Source organism: Podarcis cretensis (genome assembly GCF_951804945.1).
Source record: "Podarcis cretensis genome assembly, chromosome: 8".
NCBI classification, from domain to species: domain Eukaryota; kingdom Metazoa; phylum Chordata; class Lepidosauria; order Squamata; family Lacertidae; genus Podarcis; species Podarcis cretensis.
Genome location: NC_137177.1, coordinates 20299518 through 20316020, shown reverse-complemented (window position 1 = coordinate 20316020; position 16503 = coordinate 20299518). Strand labels below are relative to the sequence as shown.

The 16503-nt window shown below is 47.2% G+C and overlaps 1 protein-coding gene across 3 annotated transcripts in view; it reads right to left on the bottom strand.

Moving 5' to 3' along the window:
- Positions 1–11167: 11167 nt before the first annotated feature.
- The window catches only part of FXYD1 (FXYD domain containing ion transport regulator 1), a 28536-nt gene continuing 23200 nt past the window's right edge, over positions 11168–16503 (bottom strand). For all 3 annotated transcript variants that reach the window (XM_079986537.1, XM_079986538.1, XM_079986539.1), the window contains exons 6-8: positions 15543–15592; positions 14690–14728; positions 11168–13591 (exon numbers count right to left, since the gene is read on the bottom strand). In XM_079986537.1, the coding sequence (XP_079842663.1) occupies positions 14706–14728; positions 15543–15592 (73 nt within the window). In that variant the 3' untranslated portion in view covers positions 11168–13591; positions 14690–14705. The remainder of the gene's footprint in view (positions 13592–14689; positions 14729–15542; positions 15593–16503) is intronic.

Here is a 16503-nt window from a genome sequence, read left to right as displayed (position 1 = left end):
TTCCTCTTCGTCCTGGAGAAGAGTGACTAGTGGGGTGCCACAGGGTTCTGTCTTGGGCCCGGTCTTATTCAACATCTTTATCAACGACTTTATCAACGAGCTGGTAAAATGCGGACTTGACCACTCAGTGGATTTGTAACTGGCTGACTGACCGAACCCAAAGGGTGCTCATCAATGGTTCCTCTTCATCCTGGAGAAGAGTGATTAGTGGGGTGCCACAGGGTTCTGTCTTGGGCCCAGTCTGATTCAACATCTTTATCAACGACTTGGATGATGGACTCAAGGGCATCCTGATCAAATTTGCAGATGACACCAAACTGGGAGGGGTGGCTAACACCCCAGAGGACAGGATCACACTTCAAAACGACCTTGACAGATTAGAGAACTGGGCCAAAACAAACAAGATGAATTTTAACAGGGAGAAATGTAAAGTATTGCACTTGGGCAAAAAAAATGAGAGGCACAAATACAAGATGGGTGACACCTGGCTTGAGAGCAGTACATGTGAAAAGGATCTAGGAGTCTTGGTTGACCACAAACTTGACATGAGCCAACAGTGTGACGCGGCAGCTAAAAATGCCAAAGCAATTCTGGGCTGCATCAATAGGAGTATAGCATCTAGATCAAGGGAAGTAATAGTGCCACTGTATTCTGCTCTGGTCAGACCTCACCTGGAGTACTGTGTCCAGTTCTAGGCACCACAGTTCAAGAAGGACACTGACAAACTGGAACGTGTCCAGAGGAGGGCAACCAAAATGGTCAAAGGCCTGGAAACGATGCCTTATGAGGAACGGCTAAGGGAGCTGGGCATGTTTAGCCTGGAGAAGAGGAGGTTAAGGGGTGATATGATAGCCATGTTCAAATATATAAAAGGATGTCACATAGAGGAGGGAGAAAGGTTGTTTTCTGCTGCTCCAGAGAAGCGGACACGGAGCAATGGTTCCAAACTACAAGAAAAAAGATTCCACCTAAACATTAGGAAGAACTTCCTGACAGTAAGAGCTGTTTGACAGTGGAATTTGCTGCCAAGGAGTGTGGTGGAGTCTCCTTCTTTGGAGGTCTTTAAGCAGAGGCTTGACAACCATATGTCAGGAGTGCTCTGATGGTGTTTCCTGCTTGGCAGGGGGTTGGACTCAATGGCCCTTGTGGTCTCTTCCAACTCTATGATTCTATGATTCTATGATTCTAAGTCCAGGCGGTTCAGCAGAGCCTGCTATTATTATTATTATTATTATTATTATTATTATTATTATTATTATTTGCATACCACCCTATACCCACAGGTCTCAGGGTGGTTACAGCATAAAATCACAATATAAAACACAAAATACATAATAAGAATAAAAACAAAAACCACCCAATTACTCCCCTCCCAAATACATGTTTAAATGGCATTGCAGTTCTCCTTGCTTTCATTGTACCATATCAACTTTTGAGACGCGGGTGTCAAAATCAAACGCCAATTCATCAGATATTTTTATTTGTTGTTTATTATGTTTATTTACCATTTATATAGAACCACCAGTGTGTACAAGTGCTTTAAAGAAGAACAGCATGACAGGCCCCTGCCCTGAGGAGCTTACATTTGGAAAAAAACAACAACTTGCCTTTCTGGCTGCTAAGTCTTTTTACCTCTTGGTCACATTACTAAACTATTTGTGAAGCCATGGGGGGCTAAAACCCTTTTAAAACCATTATTATCTATCGGGAGGATGTGTCAAGACTTTCAGGATTCTAACAAGACTCCTTGAGCCATGGGAAACGAGGTCGCATGTGGCTCACAGCCGTCCCCGTTCCTCGTTAAGTCTTTCCATCCCCTAATGAAGCCAGTCTGTGATTTAAGGCGGAATTAGTTTTATGCAAGAACTAATTAACATTTTGCTGAGCCATCTTGCCCAAGGTCAAGTACACATAGTGTTGATGGAATCGCTTTTCTCATCCAGCTCACTCTATTGACAAGCCTCATAAAAACACAAAACAGAAGATCACAAGCTCATAAGAATGACAGCGCTGCTGGAGCACAGCCCATTAGGCTCTCTAATCCCATCAACTCCCCGAAGGCAACAGGACACATTATCCCCAATAGATAATGCCTGTCGCAAGCCTTTCTCCTTACAGTCGCAACCTGCCCCAGCAGCCTATTCTGTTACTGATGAGTGCTTACTGTTCAAAGGAGTAAGGCTGTGCACACACTTTCCCCTTTCCCTCAAAGAATTCTGGGCATTGTAGTTTTTAAAGGGTTGCTGGGAATTGTAACTCTATGAGGGGTAAACTCCAGTTCCCAGAATTCTTTGAGGGAAAGCATGTGCTTTGAATGCGATTTAAAGGGACAGTATGCTGCATGGCTGATATTGAATCAGACCATAGCTGATTTAGCTCCATAGCTCCGTCGGCAGAGCATGAGACTCTTCATCTCAGCATCATGGGTTTGAGCCCCATGTTGGGTGAAAGATTCCATGTGAATGTTTCTTTTGATGAACTGAGTGGAAGACCATGAGTCATGGGGGTGGCGAGAGGGTGTGTATGAATTCAGCAGGGCTTAGTTTGTTTTTGGTTGTTAGTTTGTTAATGTTGTTAATATTGTTTTGTAGAGTGCTACAATGCTTTGTGAATTTTATAATATGATTTTTCTTGTAGTTGTGCTGTTTAGCCTTTTTTTTTGTCAAAGAAGGTGATTATTTTACTGATGATTTGATAATTACCGTGTTTTTTGCTCTATAAGACTCACTTTTTCCCTCCTAAAAAGTAAGGGGAAATGTGTGTGCGTCTTATGGAGCGAATGCAGGCTGTGCAGCTATCCCAGAAGCCAGAACAGCAAGAGGGATTGCTGCTTTCACTGTGCAGCGATCCCTCTTGCTGTTCTGGCTTCTGAGATTCAGAATATTTTTTTTCTTGTTTTCCTCCTCCAAAAACCAGTCTTGTGGTCTGGTGTGTCTTATAGAGCAAAAAATACGGTATTTTATATGCTCTATGTTGTAACTGTGATGTTTTGTTCTGTTGTTATTTATTGCATGTAAGCCGCTTTGTGACTCAAGGGAGTGAAAAGAGGTGTAGAAATATAAGAAACGAAATGTAAACCACTTGCGGACTTCCCATAGACATGTGGTTGCCCACTGTGAGAGCAGAGTTCTGGAGTTGATGGGTTTTGGGCCTGATCCAGCAGGTCTCTTTTCATGATAACAGAAGCACAGAGAAAGCTGCCGTTGACTGACTCACAGTACCTTTTGTTCTTACGCTTTTGAGTAAGCTTTCAAAAATCAGACGCAAAGAGTTTCTTACATTTCCAGAGCATATTGGCTGCAACCTGCCAAATGGCATTAGATACTCGCTGTGCCATCCTGAGCACAGTCGCTCAGAAATAAGCCCCACTGTGTTCATGGAATTTACACCCTACGAAGAGCGTTTACAGGGACGCGGGTGGCGCTGTGGGTTAAACCACAGAGCCTAGGACTTGCCGATCAGAAGGTCGGTGGTTTGAATCCCTGCGATGGGGTGAGCTCCCGTTGTTTGGTCCCAGCTCCTGCCCACCTAGCAGTTCAAAAGCATGTCAAAGTGCAAGTAGATAAATAGGTGCCGCTCCAGTGGGAAGGTAAATGGTGTTTCCTTGTGCTGCTCTGGTTTGCCAGAAGGGACTTAGTCATGCTGGCTCAGCCAATAAAGTGAGATGAGAGCCGCAACCCCAGAGTTGGCCATGACTAGACCTAATGGTCAGGGGTCCCTTTACCTTTTTAGGAGCGTTTACAGATTGAAGACTGTGGATGGAACAGGAGCCTCAGGTTTCCTTTTTTAAATAATCTGATTGCATGTTCACATTGCATAAGAACATAAGAACAGCCTGCCCCATCAGGCCAAAAAGCCCCTTTTGTTGAGCATCCTGTTATCATAGGGACCAACCAGATGTCTACAGGAAGTCTGCAAGCAGGATCACGGTGGCAATAGTTTGTCAACTCCAGCAACTGGTATTCACTGTAAGTAGTTCATAGCCATCATGGCTAATAAGTTAACGGTAAAGGTAAAGGACTCCTGACAGTTAAGTCCAGTTGCAGACGACTCTAGGGTTGTGGCGTTCATCTCGCTTTACAGCCCGAGGGAGCTGGCGTTTGTCCACAGACAGTTTTTCTGGGTCTTGTGGCCAGCATGACTTAGCCGCTTCTGGTGCAACCAGAGAGCAGTGCATGGAAATGCCGTTTACCTTCCCGCTGGAGTGGAACCTATTTATCTACTTGCAATTTTTGGCGTGGTTTTGAACTGCTAGGTTGGCAGGAGCTGGGACCGAGCAACGGGAGCTCACCACATCACGGGGATTCGAACCGCTGACCTTCTGATTGGCAAGCCCAAGAGGCTCAGTGGTTTAGACCACAGTGCCACCCATGTCCCCATCATGGCTAATAGCCATGGATAAAAAGGGATGCCTCTCCCCAATTCCATGGAAATATTTGGGTTCAGAGTGACTGTCTCTGGAGATGCAGGGCAGTGGATCTGCTGCAAGGATGTCAGTGGACTACACAAACAAATGGCCATTGCAGCTGGGGCTGATGGGAGTTGGAGTCCAGCAACATCTGCAGGGTACCACATTGGAAAGGCCTTGATCTGTAGCACACTAGGAGTGTTTACGCCACTTGTCTCCTCTTGTCCACACAGAGCATGTAGCAGTATCTTACAACTCCCCTTTTATGGTAGGCATAAATAAGGATGGAAGGAGCTGTAATTTTCAATTCTCTGTGTTTCTCTTTTTTTCAGTCTTAAATTCAGTTTGTGTAGGAATCTGCATTTATTTTAAAAACCCTCGTGAAAATTCACCAGCCTGTTAGCGCGAATTTCTCCTCGTAAATTTTGTACACAGCTCTGACAAATGTACAAATTTGTACAAGCAATGTAATCCCAATATAACACATTTTAGCACGTTATATTCCTTTTTAAAATCACACTTTCCCCAAACAGATGTGTTTTTGAAAACACTGGCTGGAGAACTGCATCGCAAAATTCGGATATGCGGCTTTCAAAGGCTAGCTGTGTTTAGATTCTCATCTTGTTTCAGAAAGAGCGGATTTGAGAAGTTCGGGTTTAAACGCGAAATCAAATTTCTCCATCTCTAGCACAAACCCCAGCTGTTATGATTGTGTCTTTGTCGTCCAAGTATACACTCACGGTGTTTGGTTTTGAAGAAATCCATCTGCTGATGAGTGTTGGCATATGTGTCAGAAAGGGTGCCCAAATGTCTGTGATCTCTTCATTCGATTTGCATAAGAGTCCTCTGGCCCATTGAATGTGTTCAGTCACTGCCATTGCCCTCACGTAGTGGGCTATGAATAGCTTTGATGCAGCCACTGGGATGCACTGACTCCATATGAATATATGAGGCTTCGGCGATGTGATTCATTTGTGCTGGGCCATTTGGTGATGGTCCCCGGAGACCACTGTATAAGCAATCAATCATCCTTGGTGTAATGCATTTCCAGGGCCGTTCAGACCTAAAGAGTCAGCCTAAACAAACTGTTTGCACAGGGAGGGCAGCAGAGAGCAAAGCAGGTCTCTGAATTATTTCCGTCAATTTCAAGAAAATCAAAGAGGGAAAAGCTGCAACGGGTCCCAAATCGCTTGCTCCTTGCCCCTTTGTGTGTATATAGTATGTTGTTGTTTTTAAGTTTTTATTTATGATTTTCAGTTTTATACATTTCAGTAATTTTACAATCATTTTAACATTTCAAAACTTGACTTCCTTCCCCCTCTTTCTGCAGTTCCTTAAATTTATTTTTAATATTTTCTGCATATCCAAATCAACTTAATTTGCTCATTTATTCATCTACTTTAAATATATACTCGTGTAAAACTGCAGATTATTACAATAATCCTGCCAATGTTCTTTTCTGTTTACCATCTGTTTGTAAATATTCAATAAACCATTTCCATTCTTTTTTATAAAAAGTTTGTTGTCTTGATTTTTTTTTTCCAGGTATGTTTCACTGTTTCTTCATACAGTGGTACCTTGGTTTAAGAACAGCTTAGTTTATGAACAGCTTTGATTATGAATGCTGCAAACCCAGAAGTAGGTGTTTTGGTTTGTGAACTTTTCCTTGGAATGAGAACATGTATTGCTTCCTGTTGAGTGTGTTCCATTTGTAATATGAGTCCCCCGCTGCTATGGAAAAGCACGCCTTGGTTTAAGAATGCTTTGGTTTAAGAATGGACTTCAGGAACGGATTAAGTTCGTAAACCAAGGTACCACTGTATTCCATATCCATTCTTCTTTTGCTGGGACTTCTTCTTTCTCCTCTTCCCCTTCTTTCTCTCACTCTGCATAAAACAGCTTCTGTGTTCCTGCATGCTGTGTGCGCTGCTTATGGGTTAACATGCTTAGTACAGGCAACTCCCTATTTACAAGGGGGTTGCATTCCAAGGCACCATGTGTTTAAGTGAAATAGTGTATGTTGGGAACACCATTGAAAAAGCCTGCAAAAACCCTCTAGACCAGGGGTCAGCAACCTTTTTCAGTCGTGGGCCGGTCCATCATCCCTCAGACCATGTGGTGGGCCGAACTATATTTTGGAGAGAGAAAATGAACGAATTCCTATGCCCCACAAATAACCCAGAGATGCATTTTAAATAAAAGCACACATTCTTCTCATGCAAAAACATGCTGATTCCCAGACCGTCCGGGGGCCGGATTGAGAAGGCGATTGGGCCACATCCGGCCCCTGGGCCTTAAGTTGCCTACCCCTGCTCTAGACCCTTGAAAAACCCTTGAATTTTATTTTTTAAATCCACCAAACTCCACCACAACTGCACCCTCTAAACCTCCTTGCTCAAATTCCAAGTCTCCACAGGCTTCAAAGGCTCATGGGATTGCATTTGCAAAGGCTTGTGGGATTGCTAGATGCAGTTTTTGTGCCATTTTCACAAAAATGTGCCATTTCCCCATTTTTGGGCTGTTTTTGCCTCTTTTTGTGCCACTTTGTGGCGATGCAGACATGCACGGTTGCACAAGCCTTGAGCATACGTAAACGGGGAGTTGCCTGTGCTGCATTGTAAATGTCCCAGTCGTGCCCTTCATAAATCCAGGCACTTTCTAGGCACTCCAAAAAGGAAGCCCAGTAAGGGACAGGTGACTGGAGTATACTGACCTTCAGTAACACCGAATTTACAGGCGACACCTTGTTCCCAAAAGCCATGTGATGGCCAAGAGCAGAGCAAGCAAAGAGAGGTTATCTTTCAGGTAAGGCTACTGATGAGAAGCTGTTGATAGAAAGGATCAGGCTGCTTCAAACTGGCCAAGTCTGATGTTGTGTTAATTAAGTTACTTTTTTCAGAAGAGATTACCTGGAATCTAGGACAGGGAGTGCCTGAAAGAGAGGTCTCTTCAGAGTCAACCACAAGACAAGCCGTTCAGGTGCCTACCTTGGTAGTTGCCACGGAAATAACTCAAGAGGGGGATGAAAGAAGAAGTCAAAGAGGGGTGGAGGACCTGTATGGTGGACATCCATTGAAGCTGCACATTGGAAGCTTCAGAAGCTCATTCCTGCATCGCAGGGGGTTGGTCTAAATGACCCACAGGTCCAACTCTACAATTCTATGATTCTAGGACTGATGAAAGAATTAGCTTCTTCACACTGTGGGATTTGATCCCACAAGGAACAGTGATGGAAACCAGCTGGAATGGCTTTAGAAGAGCAGACAAATTTAAGAGGGATGGGGTTAGCAGTGGCCACTAGCCGTGATAATTATGTTCTACATTCAGGATGCTTCTGAAGGCCAGTTGTTGGGAATCACAATTGGAGAGAGTTGGGAGCAAAGGTTGGGTGGCCACCTGTCATGGATGCTTTAGCCGAGATTCCTGCATTGCAGGGGGCCGGTCTAGATGGCCCTTGGGGTCCCTTCCAACTCTATGGTTCATGCGAGTGCTGTTATGCTCATGTCCTGCTTTGTAGGCTTCACAGAAGCATCTGATTGGTCACGATGAGAACAAGATGTGAGACTAGTTAGGCCATTGGCCTGATCCAACTCTTATACACAGGCGTCCCCCACTTACACGCAATTAATTCACATGCAACCACATATACACGCAGCGCCCGGAAATAGATAGAATCAAACCAGGAAATGGCAGGAGACAGCTGGAGAGTCCTCATGGCTTGAGAGGAGACCCTCCCCAGGCCCTGAAAAGAGCTTTAGTAAGGGCAGAGCAAGCCCCAAAGAGACCTGAAGTGCAGAGAGGCTTTGTTTAGGCTGCTCAGCCTCCCCACCTAGCAGCTGATATGAGCAGTAGTGCAGCAGCTGTTTTCCTGTGCATCCTCCAGCTAGCTTCAGCTCTAGTTGAAGAGAGAGTTGTGTGGAGAGAGAGAGAGAGAGAGAGAGCGCAGGAGAGAGCTGGGGAGCAGGAGGGGGCAAAATGGGCATTGAGAGGTTTTTCAGAGGCTGCTCCCCACTTGCCCAATTTTCCTAATGCATGTAGACCCAGAACGTAGCCCCCACATAAATGGGGGACGCCTGTATACACATACACAGCTGAGGACAATGCTTTATATTGGCTTAATGGTGGAGTTAGATCCACAGCAGCTTTGCCACACCTAATCTAGCTTTTCAGGCATCAAAAACCTCTGTTGTTTCTGCTGCGGCAGATTAACACGATTACCTCTTTGGAAGCTGAAACCCAGCTTTGGAGATCCGAGCCCCGGGGAAATGGAAACCTTACATTCCCCTGGAGATTTTTGTTATTTTCCACTCAAGTCACAGAGACAAAGCAGCGTTCAAGGAAGCTGTACAGGGAGCCCCCGAGGGGCAGCTTATTTAAGACTTTGGCGACTTGCGCCAGTCCCTGAGCAAGGCCTAGAGGGACAAGTGGAAGGCAGAGAAGAAAACAGTAAGACGCGTGCTTGTTTGATGAAACCGTCTCCCTGTCAACCGTCAAGCCTTGTGTGCAAGCTCATGTAGGACTCCTGCCTTCACCATCCTGGTGCCCTCTACTTGTCTGGAACTACAGCTCCCATCGCCATGCTGGCTTGGGTTGATGGGAATTGTAGTCAGAAACATCAAGAAGGCATCAGTATGGGGGAGGTGGCATTAATCAATCCCTTACTTGCAGGCACTTGTGGCCTGGCATTGTCACATTTGTGCCTTGCAGATTCCTAGTGAATAGTCCCACATGACCACCTGAGGTTTCGTCAACGAGAGCTCATGGTTTAGAGATGGTCTCCTGCCAGCTGAGGCTCTCTCCGCGTTTTTGAATGAGATACCCAACGGGCCTCAGCAAAGGTGATGCCATTCCAGCCGAGGAAGCTGGCGTGTGTCAGTGCACACACAAGTGTGGAAGGCAGGAAGCGAGCAAAAGCTTGGGAAGAGACGAAAGAAGTGGAGCTTCCCCCAAAACTTCTTATGGCTCATGGAAGTAGGGGGCACACAACAGTTGCACATCTGTGAGGCTCAGTGTGTTTTTTACATGCAAACCATCTGTCATCTGGATGAAGCAGGCTCCTTTGGAACTAGAGTCCATAGATGGTCCAGATAACCGAGACAATACAGTGGTGCCTCGCAAGACGAAAAGAATCCATTCCGCGATTCTCTTCGTCTAGCGGTTTTTTCATCTTGCGAAGCAAGCCCATTGACAGCTTAGCGGATTAGCGCTATTAGCGGCTTTTAGCGGCTTATCGGATAAGCAGATAAGCAGCTTAGCGGCTTAGAAAAGGGGGGGGGGAGGAAAAAATAGTCGGAAAAACTCGCAAGACATTTTCGTCTTGCGAAGCAAGCCCATAGGAAATTCGTTTTGCGAAGCACCTCCAAAACGGAAAACCCTTTCGTCTAGTGGGTTTTTCGTCTTGCGAGGCATTCGTCTTGCGGGGCACCACTGTACTTGGTTCTGAACCTAGGGCACTCTTTCCTTACACATAAGAAACACTGACTCTTTCTCAGCAGGTCGTGCTTTTAACTAAGGCTGTGTGCACATTACCAGCTCAAAACACAGCTAGGCATTTCTTTTCCCCCAATAAGCCCATCCTCAGCTGATCCAAAGGAAGAACAGGACCAGCAAAAGCTCTGTTGGTATGACCCTCTTCATCTCAGGGGCATGGGTTCAAACCCCACTTTAGGCAAAAAGATTCCTGTGTTCCAGGGGTTGGAGTAGATGGTCCTTGGGGGTCCCTTCTAATTCTACAGTTCTGTGATTCTGGAACACAGAAGTCACGCTATACTGAGTCAGGGACAACTGGTCCATCTAGCTCAGCACCATCTACAGCGCCTGGCAGAAACTTTCCAGCTTTTCACATAGGGCGTCTCACCTAGCCTTGCTTGGAGTAGGTGAGGAATGAGCCAGAAAAATTCTGCATGCAAAACAGGGGCTCTGGTCAGCAGAGGAGCAGGGTTATTGCTCATCAAATGATTGATGTGATGACCACAGTGGGGGTGACTTGCAGTCCTATGATGGCACTCATAGAATCAGAGAATTGTAGAGCTGGAAGGGGCCACAAATGTCATCTAGTCCAACCCCCCGCAATGCAGGAACCTTTCAGCTAATGTGGGGCTCAAATCCATGACTCTAGGATCAAATCTCATGCTCTACCGACTGAGCTATCCAGGCTGTGAACCCTAATTTATATTACAATGGACGCTCGGGTTATGAACGTGATCCATGCAGGAGGCACGTTCGAAACCTGCAGCGTTCTCAACCCACAGCGCCACATGTGCAGGTTGCGATTCAGCGCGTGCACAAAGCACGATTTAGCACTTCTGCACATGCACAAACACCAAAACCCAGAAGTAACCTGTTCCGGTACTTCCAGGTGTCGGCGCGTCCGTAACCGAAAAAAACACAACCTGAAGCGTCTGTAACCCGAGGTATGGCTGTATTTTTGTTGCTGCTGTCAAAATTGAAGGTGTGTGGGGGGGGAATTGCTCCAGGACCTGAATTAAGCCCCCAACCGAGGTGGCAAGTCACTCCTGCCTTAGGGGAAGCAAAGGCAATTAAACTCACAATGGGGAAATGTGCAGCTCTCCTCCAATCCCTCCACAGCTGTTTGGTACAGCTGTTATTTGGTGAAGGAGATAGTTCTATGTCCGAGCAAGGCGTCTGGGAGTTTGTGTGTGGAAATTCCCGAAAATTCCTGTCTTACTGCTCTCAAGCTCGTTCATGCACATGCACACAGACACACAGAGAGAGCAAAGTCTGACATTTCACCGCAGCTGGAGAAAGTAGCATTTTAATGTCGTGGAAGAGACTTGGCAGACATAAAAGGTCAGAAACATAGAAAGGGGTCAGCGAAACCAGGGGAGCGGGGCTCAGTGGAGAGCTTTCCTAAGGGCCAGCAGCACAAAGAGCATCAGGCATTAAGCTTTGACAGGTGCCACCCACACCTGCTCCTCCTACGCAGCCTAGACGGAGCAGAAGCAGGTGGATGTTATGGCACTGCCCTCTGCTGGAAAGAAACCACACTGCGACAGAATACAGGTAACCTCAAATGATACCACACGCAGCAAGGTTAGCCTATAACTGAGAGTCATTTTTCCAAGCAGGTGAAGGCGGTATAACAGGAGAACTAGCGTACACACTCATTTATTGCATCCTACACACCCAACACTCAGGGCAAAGGCGGGAATTACTTTCTGCCTCCAGGTTTTGTTGTTTGAAGCATTGGCACCTGGGAGTAGATTTCCAGTTCTGGTCTGGATTTTCAGAGCCAGGTTGCATTGCTATGCCTCAGGCAAAGATTTAGGCTAAGGATGGGGAAGCCGTGGTCCTCTAATTTGGTGCTGGACTCCCATCAGCCCCAGTTACCATAGGCAATTGAGTTGAGAGTCCTATCACATCTGGAAGGGCTACGGCTTCTGCATCCCTAGTTGGTTAGATCCAGCCAGCTTGCTGGATATTCTGCACTGACTGTAGGAAGTTCTTGGCAAAAAAGCAAGCTTGTACTAAGGCCAGAACTTCTTCTTCCTGTCGAAACTGTCATTATTTTTTGTTCAAGAAAGAAAGGCCTCAATTTACTCTCATAAAAAAAAGAAAGATCTCATACTCCCTTCCCATTTATAAGAGTGTATTATTGTGCATTTGGCAGGGCTGGGAACTTGCACTCCACTAGACAGGAACAAAATGAACATTCCCCGCTACGTCTTGTGGCTGCAGCTGCTAAATACAACAAATAGGCTCTGGGGGAATTGCAAAATCCTGTTTAGGGAGTCTCACGGTTAGGGCTGCATTATTCATCACCCTCTTCCTGGGGGTAGGGTGGGGTGTTAGGAGAGGGGTAGTACCTCTGATGGGGGACACATTGTGCTCCTTCTGGGGTAGTTTGTTCAGCTTTGGGCCCCACCCTGCACTCAGCTCTCACCTGTGGCTCCTAGAAGCTGTCAGCATATGACAGCAGCCACACTCTGGGAAGTAGCTTAAAGTGGCCAGGCTAAACCAGGCAAGGGTAGCCAATGGGTCTCAAACAGACTTCCCCTGTATATGAAGACAGGCTCCAGCAGATGGAGTGGATGAGACCAATAGTGGGTCCAAGGGTCAAGAAGGCGATTTCTGCACATCCTGCAGAGGGAAGCGAGGGGCAAATGGGGCTCCTCGTCAGCTTGGGAAGACAGCCCATCTAGGAGAAGGAAGACTCAGATCCTAGACGTCTGCTGCCTTGAGGGATATCTTCAGGAGAAGACAAGGCTAAGGAGAAAACCCTATGAAATCTGCAGTTCCCAAGGTGGTTGGATGGTGCCTTGTATGCCTCCGTCCAGCAACTCCTACAGCAAGCTGCTGTCAAACGTATTGCTCTGCTTTCCTTTGGGCCACATCGGCAAGGCCGAGAGAGGGGTCTTGCCATCTGGGCAGCCTGGGACCTTCATACACACTGCCCAGGCTTGCGCCTTGGAGAGGTAACTCTGGTCTCCAAACACAGCGATTAGACTTCACCCCCCAAGGTGCACTCCATTGTCTCTCGAGACAGACAGGTGTCAACAACTTCTGGAGACAGTGCTCGCCTTCAGCTTTCCCCAAAACAGTGCCATCCAAATGTCGTTGGGACTGCAACTCCCTTCATCCCTGGCCATTGGGCACGCTGGCCAGGTTTGATGGGAATTGGGAGTCCAACGAGATCTGGAATGCACCGAGTCAGAAAAGGCTGCCTTGCACTCTGCACTTGCACTGAGTAACTGAGATTGCACCAAGTGATAATCTGGAAGGCGAAGGAAGCAACCCCCCCACTTTGGATGAGCTCCTAGCTTCTCTGGAAGAAGAACACCCCTTCTGTCTTCTTTTCAAGGGCAGAGCTGCCAGCCTTTATGCCTAGATATGTCTGAAAAGCATTTCTACCACCGCTCTTGGGAAGTCTCATCGTAACCGTTTGAGCACCAGGAAGGCAGATTTAGTACCCCCCATCGCCTAGGATGAGGACTAAGCTTGAGCAAAATGTGCCGGACGACAACCCCTTTGTCTCGGAGTCTCGCAGCAAGCTAAGCACTTCCAAGTTAGGCTGGGATTACCACGAAGACAGCAGGCCTGGCGTTTTGCCAGGTTTGGTGCAAAAGGCAGGCGGCTTGCTGGGGAGCAGGGAGGTGAGGGCTGTGTGCAGTGCAGAGACAGGAACACTCTGGATCATGGGGGGAACGACATGTCAGGAGCAGCCTGGGAGGAGAAAAAGAAAAGTCAGGCACAGAAGGAGTTAAGTTCAAAATAAATCCAGAAAGGCAGAAGGCCAACAGATGCCCCCAAAAAGCCTTGATAAGGTCACAGTTTCTCCAGATGGATCTCAACGACATACTGCTCTGTGAGGTGTCCCACAGTCAATTTAGAGGAAAGGACTGTAGCTCAGTAGGAGAGCATGTGTTTGGCATGTAGAAGGTCTCAAGGTGAATCCCATCAGCGCCAGATAGGTCTGGGAGAGACTCTTGCCTGAATCCTGGAGAGCTGCTGACTTAGGATAAGGCAGCTTCTTGTATACTTGCCTTCCAGGCCTCTCTGTAATTGCAAGCCTGGAGGTGCCTGGCTAAATTAAAAGGGACAGGGTTCAACTTTAAAAGACCTAGGCAGCTCAGGCCCTGGGTACCTCAAGGACTGCCTCTGCCAGGCCCAGAGTTGGCACCCAGGATTCCTGGGCAGTTCCAAGTAGTGGTTGGCCGGTGCCTCTTGGAACTGGTAGGTTTTAAGGCAGGGAGACCGACAGTAGGTGGCGCTAGAGACAATGTCTGGCAGAGGCAACTAATTATTGTTTTCTCTCCATTGGCCTCTTCCCTGCTGAGGATAGGGGGCAGGAAGATGGCAGGTAGTGCCCTGGCTGGAAGTAAGAAGGCAGGCAGGCTGAGTTGATTGAGTTTGGCAAGGGAATGCCCATTCACCCCAATGGATGAGCCTCCACCGGCTGCCAGGGGTCCCACAGACCCTGCCCTACTGATGGCTGCCCCACAGCCCCCTCTTTAACCCCTCCGATGTTCCAGTCTGCACTATTGGCAGGGTGTGCGAGCCGCCATTCAGCGTTTCCCACAATACCTCTGGATTGAACCCTGGCCACGCTGGTCCTAGTCCCAAAGTCTAACCACTGTGACACACTGCCCATTCAGTAGTGTTCACTGGAAAGTTCTATCATCACTTTCAATTTCAATATAGTGTAAACTATGAGCAAAGCTGTTGACTTGATTTTCAGAGCATGCTAGCGGGACCCGGAGCCCAACCAGTCTGACCAAACCAGCGGTCCATCTCCCCAGTCCTGCGGTATATGCAACTCACCAGTTTCAGGCTTCTTCTATCTCATCCTTGTGGATAAACCTAGCAAGGAGAGTCAGAAAGAGACAGTTTTTAAAAGCGGTTGTTTCCCTAAAAGGCTTTAAGCTTTCTTTCCTTCTTTTTTCCTAATCCACCCCAGGCAGGAAGTTTGCCCCAGCAGTGTGTCCTGTTACATGACAAATCAAAGCAGTCCCAAAACACATTTTGCCTCACAGCACAGGATCTAGCAGACGGGTGCAGAAACCTGAGGCCTGTGGATGGAATGCGGCCCTCCAGACATTTCAGTCTGGCCCTCCTCAGGCCACAGGCTCCTCACAGGCCTTTCTTTGTGCCTCAAGTATTTTTGCCTGGCTGGATCCTGTCAAAGAGCTACAATTCCCAAAGTTCCCTGGAAAGAAGAATTGATCCACTCAATTGATCCACTCTGGGAACTGCTGCTCTGTGAGGGGAATAGGGGTCTCCTAACAGCCCTCAGCACCCTTAACAAATTACAGCTCCCAGGATTCTTTGGGGGAGGCTATGAGTGTTTAAAGTGGTATGATACTGCTTTAAATGTGTGGTGCAGATGGGACGCAAGTTGAACACACAGTCCTACCACACAAAAGTCCACTCACTTTCTTTGTTTCAGCCGCTCAATTAAGGTGGGCAAAGTCATATCCTGGTTGCTATTGTTAATCACCTGAGCCAGGAGTCCTCACCAATCTATTCCAATGCACTTAACGAAATGAATAAATCTGACGTAGGCACAAGGCTCAGCTCCCCAGTTTTCTTTTTAAAGTTTCTAGTCCTCAAGTATGAGGAAAAGAAGGGGGCAGCAGGGGAAAGTAAAGGATAACTAAAGTAGGCTGGATCTTACGCCGAATCGAGCTGCGCAGGGCCCCCTCCTCCTCGTCAGGTTCACCCGTCCTGTAAATAGAAAAAAATATTTGTCATGCTGCGCTTAACAAAAATGCCTTGCTCTCTTCATATCCTGCAGCGATTTCTGTTTTTTAAAAACCATGGTGTTTTGTACAAGAGCAAAGCAATAGCTCCTCCTGTTGACAGATAAAATAACTACTCAGGGCACCAACAGAAATGGTTAATTAAGGTGATGCGAGCTAATGAGCCTTGCCAACTATGGATTTATTCACATTTCCATGGGCCCAAAAGGGTAGACTACCCGTGTTTTGGATTGTGACAGGCTCTGCTCTGCTGTTTGGAGGGCTGGTGGCCTGACCCCTACTGCCACGGACCCCTTCTTCCAACCCAACTACTGTGGTGGGGGAGCGGGGAGCAGTGGCGTAGCATGGGGAGGGCCACAGGGGTAGTTGCCCCGGGTGCAAAATTGTTAAGCCACCAAATTTCAACACCTGGTGCTGTTTCAATACAGTTGCGCAATTCCGTTGCTGGGCTCTGTTGAAAACGGCCTCTCCATGAGAACCTATCCAGGCAATGGAACGACTCTTCTTTTCTTATCTCTACAGCTGCAATCTCTTGGGTGCCGCAGATGCTGTTAGGCAGCTGAATGCGCATGTGTTCTCTGTCTCTGTCTGTTTCCCTCCTTCTCACCCTCGCTCCTCCAGGTAGCCCGGAGTGCTGGCAACCCACGCTATGCCACTGGCAGGGAAGGAGAAGCTTTGCATTTACTTTTCCAAAGCCCCAAGTTTAACAATTTGCTGTCTTGCTACCAGGCCAGATTCAAATTACTTGTGTTCATTCATAAAGCCCTAAACAACTTGAGGTCCAAATACCTTAAGGACTGCCTGATTCCTTTTGGTCCACCTCAACCACTAAGACTGTCTGATGGATGACTTCTGGCTGGTTCCCAATGCTCCTAA